Genomic DNA, 14,172 nt, shown 5'->3' with positions numbered 1-14,172 from the left:
TGTTTACTTACTAAACATGACATAATATTCACCCTAAAGTCTGAGATGTGGAGACAGAGAGATTGATTACTGAACATTTGACTCAACTGGAGAGATAGATTAATTATCATAATTATCCTAAATTACCCTAATGGCTCTCCATGTATGGTTAGATCCAGAGACTAAGGTGCCTTGGAGATTGCATTGGGAAATCCTTACTAAAGAACTCGAAGATTTGTTATTCACTGGAGTCGGTTAAACTAATCTAAATATAAGGCTGAGTTGCATAATTTCAGACTCGTTGAATATTTGGTAAAATCATGAAAAATTCATGGCAGGTCCCTTTAAGTTCGGCAAAAATACTCCATTGTGACCTAATTTTAATTAATTTGTTGGTCGGGGGCAGACCATTTAGGAACCTATCCTGGTCCTCTCAGGAAATTTATTCAATTGGTGATATTTCTGATGGGTATGGTCTGTGCTCGTTCCAAGATCTCAGAAGTTCTGATAATCTGCCAGTCATACTTTATGCACTTACAGCTCAGATCATCAGCGCGAGCATATGGAGTGCCGTGGGACTTCTCGCCCACAGCACATGCAATGGCTGACTGGATCAAGCCCTCCTTAAATTCATGTGGATTGGTATCAATGATGTATAATTCTTTGTTGGCACATTGTAATAAACCATTATCTATTAAATCTACATGGGAAGGAGAGCTTGCCTCCTTGGCTTTCAACCCAGACTGGGAGATTATATGGTGCAATCTCAGTCAAACATCCAAAAATCTGACTCATCAACTCAAGCACTAAGAGGTTATTCACAAAGCCTATGCAACCCCATTCAGAAGCTGTCACATGAAGCTCATGTCTAATTATAGCTAACATATCTGTGCAAATGGTGTACCATGAACATTTTTATATACATTCTGGGAATGTCCAAAATTAGCTGACCTGAGAACTTTTGTAGAGGATGCATTAGTTAATTAATGAGTTAATTAATCTTTACCCAGGAATGACTTGGATCTTGATTTAGTTTGAGCCAATGTAAGATGCTGCTGGCTACTGGCTTTACAACAACTTAGAATACCACTAAGAGGAACTCTGCCTTGCATCGAAGTTTCCATTGAATAAGTTCCGGGTATGTAGCTTTCAGAAGCTAACATGAAACGTACAACAGCAAGATTAAAACAAGAATATCTACTGTTTTAAATGGGCAAAGCTATCTGACAAAATCAAAGATCTTTTGATGTAAAACTTCTGAATTTATTTAAATAGTTTTTAATCATTTTTAACTATTGTGAATGTGACTTTTTTCACCCCCCCTCCCCTTTCCCCCTTGTCAAATTCAATAAAAAGTTGACCACAAAAAAGACTAAATCATCATAATGTGCTTTTTAGTCACACATACATGCACACATATAGAGAGATGCCTGCAAACAATGTCCCCTGTCATGTGGTGTTCCATACAAACACGTCACCAAGTGTCCTGTACTACTCTTTCTTATATTCCTGAGGTAAGTAAATAGATGGTAAGAGGCTTTCCCTGAAAACAACTTGCAAACTAGCAAAACGTTTTACTTTATCCCAGTCACTTGAAATTAGAGATTTGCGTAATGATTTACTTATTTACTTACTTAATTTAAACAACAACATTCACCACAGATTAAATAGTAGCCAGCTACAGAAAGGACAGTGCTATGACATAACTGGCACAGACAGAACAGTCAAAGAGTGTCTTGGAACACTTTGCCCCCTAGCTAGAGGTCCAGGTAGCAAAATATTACAACCTCTTCTATTTGGCAATGGTGAATCATCAGGCCTTGCTTAGATGGTATGGGATTGACAGAGAAAGCATATCTGGTGCTTTTGGTGCTCTCACCTCTGGCCTCAGAGTTGTTCCAGCTAGTGCTGGGGTGCATGTCACAACCAAAAGTCACAGTCACCAAAAATGGCAATATTGTCCAGTGGTTCAGCAACATTTTCCTAATTTATCAGCATGCTGTGCGTGCTGCACCATCCCCTGCATTTTACTGTTTTCACCATTTTAAAAATCTTCACCATGTGGTCTTTTATAACATAGCTGGGCGAGGAGGTTAGAATTTACCTTTCCGTGAATTCAGACAGCTTATTTTATTTAAATTGCACCGTGAAATCACATTTTAACGGTGTCATGTTTGAAATGCGCAAGCAACGTGTCATTCAGTCGCAGTGACATTGACTATCTAGCTAGATTCAGTATTCACTAGTTAGCTAGACTGCACTGAATACAATTTATGAGGCCATGCACACTGACACAACAGGACCACTGTTAAACTACAGTTTCAAATGGACAAAAAGCCAGACAAAATAACTGCCATGAGAGAGCTGACACAATTGTCCCAAAACAGTTAGAAAGTATGCAGGACCCCTATAGGATCACCACTAAGACTATAATCACACTGAAGATCACCCAGCACACGAAAATGCAAAATGCCAATTGGAGGATGGGTGTGGCTTCATTGACATCACCCAAACAACTTGCATGTGCCTGATGAGTTGAAATGTCCAAGTGTGGAGAGACAATAACCCCTACTGACATACACAACCCAGCCCAGGCAGAGAGGAACCAATTTTTTCCACTGCTGTAGGCTCCTGGTCATCATTGGCTGATGACACAGCTGGGATCAAACCCAAACTATAGCACTTAGCTTGCACTGATGTTTTTTTAATTTTACTTTTCGATGCAGACATACTGAAAAAGCTCATTTCAGTTCCAGTTCCATTATTATAGTGTGTGCTCAGCTTTCATATTTAAAGTTGTGCATATATTGTGGTTTCATTACGCAATGAGGATTAATAACTGTGAGAACATCTATCAACTACCAGGCTCTTGGTAGGCAGGTGTGGTTTTCCAGGGTAATCTACATTTATTTACAGCGCACAAGTTTGTACCACTCTTTTTCAGAGACACATAGGTGTCTGCATTACTGTAAGTCTGAATCCAAAAACTGAAAAAGATATAAGCGAGGTGGACAAAAAATACTCCTAAGTGCACCTAAGCCTGAATGAATACTTGCAATCTATGCTTGAAACTAGTTATGATATTACAAACTTCAAAAGGATATAAAATGGAAAGAAACTGTATGACGGGATGATTGATGGTGCTCATAATTCAATGATTTATGTTTTGTTACAGTTAGTAAAGGGGTACAGCATATTCTGAGTTTCTCCAGAAAATTAACTAGATCACCGAAAGTAGCAACAATAAACAGCATTTAACCCACACACGCAGTCAGAGCTATCAAGCAAAGCAAGCTATAATGTGTAAAATGAAGAATATTACAAAACATGTTTTGAGACAAAGCCCTGTTTTGTTTTACTTCCTGAACTAGTGTACAAGAAGGAGGTTGAGGGGTTACATTTCGTGATAATGTGTCCTACGAACAATGCAGCCTGTAAGGAACATAAGAACATATCTATGAAATAAATTTATTAAAATTGTTTTGCAAAACACAAACAATTTTGTAAACATTTTTGTAAAACACTTGCATAATTTAATACACAGTCCATTGAGTGGTTGAGCTGAATCAATTTTTTAGAACACATCAAGGTTAAAAATGCAAGATTAAAATTTAAATCTTAAAGAATAATAAGCATTATTCTTTAATATTCATATTTATTAGAACTTCAGCACTTAAACCGGGTTTAAGTGCTAATATGCTTTGCAGATATCTTCATATAAGGCATGGCATATTTTTAAATATCACTCACATACACTTTTGGACCTTTGGGTAATTACTCAGGTAATTACTAATTAGTTCAAGTTCACCTACAATACAAGGGTACGTCCCGTGGTACAGCAAGTAAACAGGACTACAATTCCATCTCTCATCGACTGACATGTCAGATGCATTTTGTCACATGCCATACAGAGGCTCCAAATACCGTGCTCTGTAAGATAGGACCGACTAACACAGAGCAAAAATGTGTTACTAAAATAAATACTTAAAGGGCCTCATAATAAAACTTATCTCAAAACTGAAGAAGAGAGTGAAGACCTTTTCATTCAAGAGGCACATTAGGTTCATGTTTTAGTCCCACAGATAGACCTTGTCTAGCACACAACGCTGAACTGCATTAGGTGTGCTTCACCAACTGTAAAAATGCTTTTGCCATTTGTATATGTTAAAGGGTTTCCAGATAATTTAGAGAGCCCTGCACAGACTATATCTCTCACAAAGTTTTGTAATACCCACATACATTGAGGAGTGCTCACAAGAGCTCCAGCTGAGCAATACACTTTTTTTTCTCCTCTGTGGGCTTCAGTTATTTACCAGAAAAAGTGAATGCGACCTGTGCACATAACGGTCGCTTGCTCAAATAGAGCAGTGGTGTAATCACAGGCGAACTCTGCATTGCACAGTTCGTTATAGCATTTAATGAAGGTTTTAACTGTTGGTGATGCAAAACGTGTCTCAATCATATAAATACTTTGAGTAACACACCTCCAGTGGTACAATACATCTCCATTAGGCTATTGTTGCAGAAGCTTGTTGCAGCTGGATGCAGTAAAATTTAAACTAGGGACAAAGGAACGGCATATGTTTTCCATAATTTGCTGTTTCTCACCAGCATTATTACACAGGCCCAAAAATCGGATTTGTAAAATTGAGTCTTATGAAACTCGATATAATGCAGCTTGTTTAGGAGAAAACTCTTTGGTAAAAAGTCTATTGAAAACCAATTAACTCATTGGAGCTCAGTTTTGTTCCAAATATTGAATTGCTGCTGTATCTCCACATATAGTTTGTCCTCACATAAGTGTAGAGTTCATAAGTGTAAAGTTCATTTTTAGAGATAGCAGTTGTTTTGCCTTCAGACATCCCCGAGCTAGCAAGATCATTACCATGTTTTTTTTTCCCATTGCCATTTGTATGAGAACACAGCACTCCCATTAATTAGAGCACTCCCTTTAATCCCATTAGGGTCCCATTAATCATGTGCTGATCACACCAAATAAATGTCAAGTTCCACCAGCGTATCATTTTTCATTTCTATAGGTTAACACATGAATGAGGAAGAGAAGCGGAGGAGTTACACGGACATACAGAACATCCAAAAAAAGAAAAAAGCAATCAAGTAAATATACTGCAGCAGACTGTATATTTACAAATGAACACTCGTCTCGAAAGAAACCCATTCAGAGGCAAGGTGACTAAGTCATTCTGTTTAAAAGCCTTATACTGATCATCACTGTAATGTGTCGTGGCAGCTTTAAAGGAGCTTGGGATCGTGAGAGGCGAGGCCACCCAATGAAGCAACCCATGGTAGTGATATTTTTTTGGGGGGGAGTCTGTGCGACCTCGTGGCTGTCAGTCCCGCTGCACGTCACCATGACTGATGTGGAGGGACAAGGTTAAAGAGGAGAGAGTAGAGTCACAGCTGTGCTCCACACCATTCATCACTGCAGGCCGCAGCTTAAAACCCTACCTAGCTGTCTGGCTAATGAGGAGCCACCCTCCGTTCAACATCTTTGACCGCACCGTAAAGGAATCCCAATTTGCTTCCCCCCATTGTTTCGACCTGTCTGTCAGAACACTGCTAGAGTAAGAGGAGGGCACTGGGGGGAAATGTATGCCAGCTCGCAGACCCTACAAATTGAAGATTTTCAGTGCAGCATCATGAAAAATATAAATGTAAGTACATGTATCATGTAATTCAACCATCAGTGGATACCATAAACCTAGCCATAAATGTCAATGCAGGACAAAGTTCCGTAATTGCAGATCACTACATGGGCTGTCCCGAGTATGCCAATACATACATGACATCGTTCAGTTTTTTAAGCAAAATCCTGCTAAATGGATTGGAAAGATTTCCCACAGCGGGGCTCAGTGATGATCAGTGTAATTTCTTCCCATGCTGGCACATTCGTAGCTTCAGGCAATTCTCAGTTCCCTTTTTTTTTGTCCTCCGCCTTTTACCACTGTTGCTGTAACCACCAAATTAACAGAGCTTGTGCTAATTTGAGAAGGTGTGGTCCGGCGATCCAGGAGAAGGTGAAAACGTACACATTAGATGGTGTTTGTTATGAGCAACCCTCCAGAATAGTCAAGCTCTGAGTGAGGCTGTTTGAACGCTTGAGAGCCATGACTTATGCTCATGCGTTATGGTCTCAATCTGCTGAAAGTCTGGTAGGAAAATAAAAGGCTATCAGACTTTAGTTTATAAGAATATATTCTTAGGTATTTTTATCCTTTAAAAAAGCACAACAGTGCTTGAATGAGAAATTGCACAGAAACTGCAGACAGTACAAAAAAAGGAATATTCATTATATAAAATCAATTTAGGGAGGGGAATATTTTGTTGAGGGGTAAAATTATGGTTTGGGTTTTGTATAAATCAACTGGGTAGCATTGAGTTATTTAAACAATTAATGAGTGATTGTTGCTGCTGAGATGTCTTTGGTGTGTTAATATAATCTCTCACTGGAGTTATGTTGATTTGAACATAAATTAACTATCCTGCAGTAGCATCAATAAGAGAATAATGTCATTTCATTTTAAACGGCACTGCAGCAATCAACTGAAAGTGTATTAAATCAGGAGGATCCTGTATTTAGTATACAGATGCATAATAAATTAATGTTTACTATAAATTCAAATTTTGTTGCACAGCATTATTATTTTATTATATTATTTTACCATACAATTAAGGATAGTTTGGAAAGAGTTAAAGATCATTTGAAATAATTCTCATTATCTTGGAGGGTTGCCATTATGAGTTCCTTATCTCCTTTGTTTTGGTTTTGGCAGTGTTAATAAACTTAATAAGGAAACCTCTGACATGTATCTTTTGTACTGCTTTCACTGAGAGACATATTTGGTCTTTTCATTCTCATAGTAGTCATACAGTTTACAAGAAGATTTCACATTTTAACTATTGAGTCCACAAGACATACATTCAGGATATTGAAACATTGTTCAGGGCTATTTACAGGAATGTCGCCAGCCGAGTAGTAACCGTAAGTGTTCAGATTGATTGAACCATGTAAGGCCTCAGTGCTAATAAAATAACACCAATTTTACACCATCAACCACCATCTTCTGTTTTTAAAGCTGGAATTCTTTTTCTTGTTTTGCAGTGTTTACAAAGGTAATTTGTCCTTTAATGCCATTTGTCTGCAACAATGATACTATAATAATCTCCAGGACCATAATGATTCAATCTTGAAAGAACAGAGCAGAGGAAATTATGTCTGGTTTATCTATACCTTTGTATAAAAACACTAGAAATTAGTCTTACGTATATACTATGATTCCAAATGGGATTCTTATGCCAACAAATCATTTTTTAGTGATTTAGCAATTACCAAGATTTTTTTTTTTTATCTTGAAAGAATTTGAGAACAATCTGAATGCTTAAAACATTTTTTTTCTCAAAAAAAAAAAAAAAATATATATATATATATTATACTAGGGCAGTTTTCCACCCTAGATGTATGAACATTGCAAGGTGATGTCTGGCAACATTCCTGTGTTATCCAATGGTGTCTTTGTGGCTACTCCTACCTTTAAAATTTGGTCTGATTCTTGCATCATAACCTGACACTTTCCCCATGAGTTTGTCCAGGAACTCTGAGGGGGGCATCGGCGTGGCTGCTTTTCGGGCTGCTGCTTCCTTTGACGCTGCCAAGCTAGACAGAGAAAGGAAGAGAGAGACAGAGAGAGAAGAGAAGAAAAAGAATTGAATCCTGAAGCAATAATACCAGGCATTCTCTGTCCAATGATAAAAAAGAAAAAAAAAATGCCAGATTATAAACATCACTAATTAAAGCACCTAGCTGTAAGTACATCTTTAGTCTATAGTAATCTTCAGATGAGCCGCTTAGAATCCGATTAAGTAAATCTGTTTTGGATTCAGCGAGGCTCACAATTATGTCCATTTCAACAACATTAATGGCCACAATAGCATAATCTTGGGAGTGAAGCACTGACCTTCAGCCAGTGTAATGAATCGTCAGGGTGTTCTGTCATAACATGTTATTAACAGCGTTTTGCTCTGAGGACACCCGAGGGTATTTCTTTTTCATTTTGGTTTGACATTGAGTATACTATCTCACGCATTCTCTTCAGGTCGTGATGTCAAAACCATGTATAAATGTTTAACACGGCTCTTGCATAAAGCTAAACTCCCACAAAAATTAATTCTTGTGGTGGTGGTCAGAAGTCCAGAGATGAACCCAGAAACTGTTCCTGACTTCCCTTGCAGGAAAAGTTCATTAGGCATTCACTGCCATCCCTATGTAATTAACCTCATACTAAGAAACATGGAATCCTAATCAGGCAAGAAATCAGTGAAAAATTAGGCACACTGCCGACTTGCATTTCCCACATATTGTCACCAGCCTGCCTGGGTCAGCCTAGCGGTCTGGGCACTGCCCACGCTGGGCAGACACAAGGACACCAGCACCCCTTGAGGCTGCTGGACTCAGACTAGCGCTCTGTAAATAACTCTACTGTGGAGGATCATGGGATTTCTGCATTTTTGGGGTCATAGCTATTACATTTTGCAAGCAGTTGCGCTGTGTGAGGTGGGCATTTTGTAACTGAAGATTACTGCATGGTCAGCCACTGGTGCCAGAACGACATTTTTTTTACCAAACCAAACTTATACCACAGCAAGTCATGAATATTTGGGAGGAAGGGAATACAATATATTCTATCAGAAGTGATACCATTACCATTACCATTACTCAATATAATGCGACGATAAAGCAAAAAAAGACACTGTTTCATAAGTTACTAACATTGTTTTTTTTTAGCATAGTAGGATATTGATATTTTGATGTTCAGCTATCATTTAACATTTCCACTCTCTTTCTAGGAGTCTCTCAACACCTTTTTTTTTTGGGGGGGGGGGTTCCTTCCCCCTCTGGAATATCTACTGTGCTACATGCACTTCACATTATAGCAATCTCAATTGGAAAATTAGAATAAAATTGATTTGATTGATTGATGCTGCCTGTTTATATTTATTCATTGTTGTCATTACTGTGATCTTCATGCTTTAGACTTCAAACTCAAATCTACACTGTATATGATTGGTTATAAGTAAATACAATGTCTAACAGATGATGGACATCTTCCATGTTCAACAGAATAGACTTTACTGATGAATAAGAGACAATCCATACAAGAAAGAAGATGTTCTTATATTAAGCTAGAGTTATTATCAAAGATTTTAATTTAAATGCCACCGTGCAAAAGGAGCCACTACAAAAGTATTTACAAATTGCACTTACATTGCATTTACAAACAGCCCACCAAACTGTTATATTTTTATCAGTTAACTATTGATTGAAATGGCTATAGGTCAAGACATAAATTCAAGACTAATGCTATCTTAAAACACATTTCCTCAGCATTCTCTTGTTTTTTCTTCAGTTGGAATTATCAATGCATCAGGTTTTTTTTTTTTTTTGTTGTTGTTCCTTGGCTTGCTTTATAGCTATGCGCCTTGTCTAATAATTGTTGACTACTGTATACAGAATCTAGCTAGTGACTTACCAATTAAAATGGTGGAATGATATAACAAGAAGTATCTAAATAACAGTAAAGTTGGTTTAGAGCAGATGGTCTTCCAGAGAGACAGTGTCATATGATTAACAAGCTGTCAATGAGCTACTGCATGCCTCTGCAGTGAAAAAAAAAAAAAAAAAAAAAAAACAATGTAGATTTTGTTCAGATATTTTGCAACTCATTCAACCCCAACATGCATGTACTAAAAATGATAATGATACACTGGACATCTTTTGGATGATTAGAGATGGTTGAGCACAACCACATCAAAAAGCTATTTGTTATTGCTTTGCTTGTGCTGTGGAGTTGACTCAAGCTAATGGTATATGTGTTAATGGCTGGTGTATTGACATAATGTTGCCAATGCTCTGATATCAAGACTGACTTGTGTCAAATTTTGACCACATGACAGATCACAATTGACAAAGGCCTAAATCTTCAGCAGCTCATCAGACATGTAGAGGCAATTAAATTTACCCTTCTCTTACCAAGAAAATGTGAGAATACAATCTGTATGCAGAGAGAAGAGTGGCAATGACAGTAGTATATGGGCAACCATTATTTCAATTTGTTTAAATAGGCACACATCATGTGTCATGCCATGAACAGCTATGTAATCATGAGATTATCTGCCACCAGAACAAATAGTGGGCAGATGCATCAAAATCCACGCCAATGGCAAGGTTTTGAGTTTAAAAAATATTTGTGAATAAGAAACTTTGTATCAAGCAATTTCTCTCACCATTTTTGATTTTAGATCAGAAGCTCTTATTATTACGTGACCCTTGCAGCAACTAAATAAAACTCGTAATAAACTGAAAACTTGCTGTAGAATATCTTTTTTCATGGTGGCTCCTTGACTATTTGGATTTTCATCTCATTCTTCAGAGGGCTCATGATCAAAGTTACACAAATTGTTTGATCAATGAGATGCATGGTGAGAGTAAGGTCTGAATGCCATAGCTGATGCAGCAGAAACAAAATGAGGCTGTATTCAGCTTGCAATTAATATGTAAACAGCCTCACGACCTGCATTTGTTATTCTGAAGCTATAATCATTAGCCTTAAGTCTACCTCATTATGTTCTGTAAGCTTCTAAAGAATCTTAATTAGTCTGACCATCACTTTTTGAGACAATCAACAAGGATATACAGATACACTTTTTTCTTTCTCTGTTGGAATAGTGTGCAGTGCATGTCAGATGTGATTAAACACAATCTACATTATAAGAAATGTATTGCAGTATTAAACAATGTGAAAACTGGCTTGATAAGCTTCATAAACTTCACCTCTTATTTCGTGCAGAAGTTTATTTTGGTTCAAAACAGGATTTTGTTCCAATATGCTGCTCAGAACTAAATTGAAGCTTTTGCCTCTAATTGGACAATCAGTAACTGAGCAATAACATTGAAAACACTCGCATTCCATCGGTAATGACATAGTATTATGTCATTACCGATGGAATATGAAGTATTTATAGTTGGGGTTAAGTGCATCTTAGCATGAACTAAATTCACTCATACCACAGAGTGAAATGAGAAATCATTGGTAATAATCTTGATTTATTTTTATGTTAATCTGTCTTAATCTGTGTTGATCAATAATGAATAACCATACATCATCCACTGGAAATGATCCTGCCTAAAACTGATGATAGCTGGGACTATGGAGAACTCGCTGTTAGCAGTCTGCAATCTTAATACTAAACATACCTGTACATGACTTTCTGATGCTATCTCCCTTAGCATTAATTAGATCATTATTCTAACCTTCCTCGGTATAATAAAATCATGTGCAACAAATTCCACCACAAGTATAATATTTCACTGCTTGGAGGCAATTCCATTTTTTCTACTATTTTGAAAACTGAAGTGAAGAGATTAATCTGATTTAGCTAAGCACATGTTGGATGATAGATGTGTAACATGTAACTGTCTCCTCAAGGCCACTTCAAGGTCACCTTAATTTTTTTTCTTACATTAATGGAAACAGAATGTTTTACAGAGAATGAGAGAATTATTTAACAAATTATTTAACTTTCTGAGCAGGGAGAACAGAAAAAATATGCATATATGTGTTTATCTAAATATGTATATATGCGGTAAATATATATAATAATAACATATATAATTACCTCAGGAAACTCAATGAAAAATAAAAAAAAAAAAACATAAAGATGAAGCAGAGATGTAAAAACAGATTTTGCCTGTTTGACAACCATCACATTACAGCCCATTCATCTGTACACTTACAGAATTTCTACCATGCTCACCATGAATGTTCTCTTTATCACATCTGTTTGAGGTCGACAGACACGCTACTCGGTCATCATAAAATTATAAATGTCCCTAGAACATTTCCCAAAAAAGTCGGAACATAACAGTTGTAAAGATATGACATCACATGCTACAACAAAGGCCACCCCCCCCCCCCCCAACACCACTGCACCACCAGTTAAAATCGGGACACACTCAAGCAACGGGTACTAATGGAATAATGGGTTATTGCTCCCTCAACACTTTCTTCAGATATGTATTGAACTATCTATTCATAGGATGCCTCTTTCTGACTGGGGGTCATCCTTGATAAACATCCATTTGAAAGGCCAATTTTAGGGTAAAGTGTGTATTTGTAAACCATTTGTATTCATCAGTTGTTCTGGCATTAGCAAAGTGATCAATGTTTGGTTATAAATCAGCATTCGAAATGAGGTCCCAGCCTACGTTGAGACTGGGGAGAAGATATCAATTAAGAGGAATTGCAGAGTTCAGCACTGAGGGCTGAGACTGTGCAATATCCTGATTCAAGTTCATTAAGTAAGCCCTGTGCCCAGAATGCAAAATAATTACTGTGAGATGCAATTCACAGAAAACAGCTAATGGTGCCTAAAAGATGTTGCTATGTTTGTATTTATGTAATAATGTAGTTTCAATGAACACATTTGGCAACACTTACAACACAATCAACTAACTTTGTAAGAATGTTGTTTTGATTAAAGAATCTTTAATAGCCAGGTTAGACTGAAGACCATTATCAACAAGGCCACTGTCGACAAAACTGCATTCAGCTCATCCAAACATACAGCGGGAGGAACCCAAATGCATTTCAAAATATAATCAAAATGTGTCCTCTTGTTGCAGACATAAAAAGCTAATATCTCAAGTGTTGGTAAACTATGGCAAGTAGTCAATGGTACCATTCTGCATATAATGAGGCACAAAGTCCCCGAACACAATGCCAACGACAGCACCTACAGGAAGCATGTGCATGTGCCTTGATTCCTTTAAGACACACTACACACACATACACACAAGTGCACGCACGTACATTTGTATTCAAAATATTGCAACTCTATTTCTTTATACACCACTATTCATGTGACTGGAGTTGTACCAACACTACTGCAAATTGTTGCCAAGATAATCATCCAAAACAGTATTATCGCTGTCTTTGTCTTACAGACATTGCAAAATAAAACACTACAGTTAGATATTTTCCGTCAGTTTATACACCGGCCAAGCCTGTTGATCAATTTTTTTTTTACATATGAAAATATATATATTTATTTTACCATGCAGTGACCGCTAGTACTCGCTGTTTGCACTGGAAAACGCTGCTTTCATCGGCAATGCAGTTGGTGACTTCATGCAATTAATTGCTTTCCTTGTACAGAGAAATAATAACAGTAGCTTGTTGGAAAATTAACATAAACAAGTGGATGTAAATCTGCACCCAAATATGCATGGCATACTTACACTGATTTGCCCTCTAATGTACATCCAGACACATACCGATACATGCAAACCTGATGCGAATTTCAAGTCATCCCATGAAAGAAGAAAAAATGCACATTGCCACAGAATTTTTCACATTTAACAAATAACGGACTCACCTGAAGAAGACTATAGTTTCCCACAAATAGATCCCAAGAACGTTAAGTCGGTACATTTTTGCCGGTGTTGTAAGAATGGAATGAGTTAGCCACAGTACTGTACACTGATAGATTAATTCCTTTCTGGATACTGCACCTCCAAGGTGAGCAATTCTTCCGTTGCGTGATTCAGATTCCAAAGCGTAGCTTCACCACAAGGTTTCAAAAAAGGCGATAAAATCCCTTTCTCCGGACTGTGGACGTTAATCTGTACACCCTTGGTGAGGGCACTCGTTTCAGAACCATGGATAGAGACAGAGGCAGTTTACTAAATTGTACTGTCGGATTCTGGACTTTCAACACAGTAACCTTAATCGAGGAACATAAAATGCATATTTTTCTGAGTTTTACTCTAAACAATCCATAGCAGCGATTCTTTTGGCTTACTTGCTGGCGGATCGTGTACACGCTCCTTCGATTTTTTTTGTCTAGTCGCAAGCGTGCTGCGTTGCAATGTCAATGTTACAACACCTATAGCTGCGTGGATAATAGCCCTACATTAACCGAATCCCAAAGTAGTTTCACGATATATATACATACGTAGCAGGGAATTTCCCTCAATCTCTCTTTCATTTAAATCCCATTGAAAGCGTTGTTGCTCTCAAGCCACGCATAGTTACAGGCACCTCGTCGTAGCTGACTGATGTTGTTCCGCAGGTAGTCTTATTTTCTACGTTGTTATTTCCCCGGAGTTGCTTGTTA

The 14,172-nt window shown here is 37.5% G+C and overlaps 1 protein-coding gene across 2 annotated transcripts in view; it reads right to left on the bottom strand.

The window, feature by feature from the left end:
* The window catches only part of glra1 (glycine receptor, alpha 1), a 51,203-nt gene extending 37,501 nt beyond the window's left edge, over positions 1 to 13,702 (bottom strand). For both annotated transcript variants that reach the window (XM_036548081.1, XM_036548080.1), the window contains exons 1-2: positions 13,432 to 13,702; positions 7,530 to 7,654 (exon numbers count right to left, since the gene is read on the bottom strand). In XM_036548081.1, coding sequence (XP_036403974.1) covers positions 7,530 to 7,654; positions 13,432 to 13,487 — 181 coding nt within the window. In that variant the 5' untranslated portion in view covers positions 13,488 to 13,702. The remainder of the gene's footprint in view (positions 1 to 7,529; positions 7,655 to 13,431) is intronic.
* Between the last annotated feature and the right edge of the window lie 470 nt (positions 13,703 to 14,172).

This window comes from Megalops cyprinoides, chromosome 16 (genome assembly GCF_013368585.1).
Source record: "Megalops cyprinoides isolate fMegCyp1 chromosome 16, fMegCyp1.pri, whole genome shotgun sequence".
NCBI classification, from domain to species: Eukaryota; Metazoa; Chordata; class Actinopteri; order Elopiformes; family Megalopidae; genus Megalops; species Megalops cyprinoides.
Note: the sequence above shows the minus strand (reverse complement) of the source record. Positions and strands in the feature narration are given on the sequence as shown.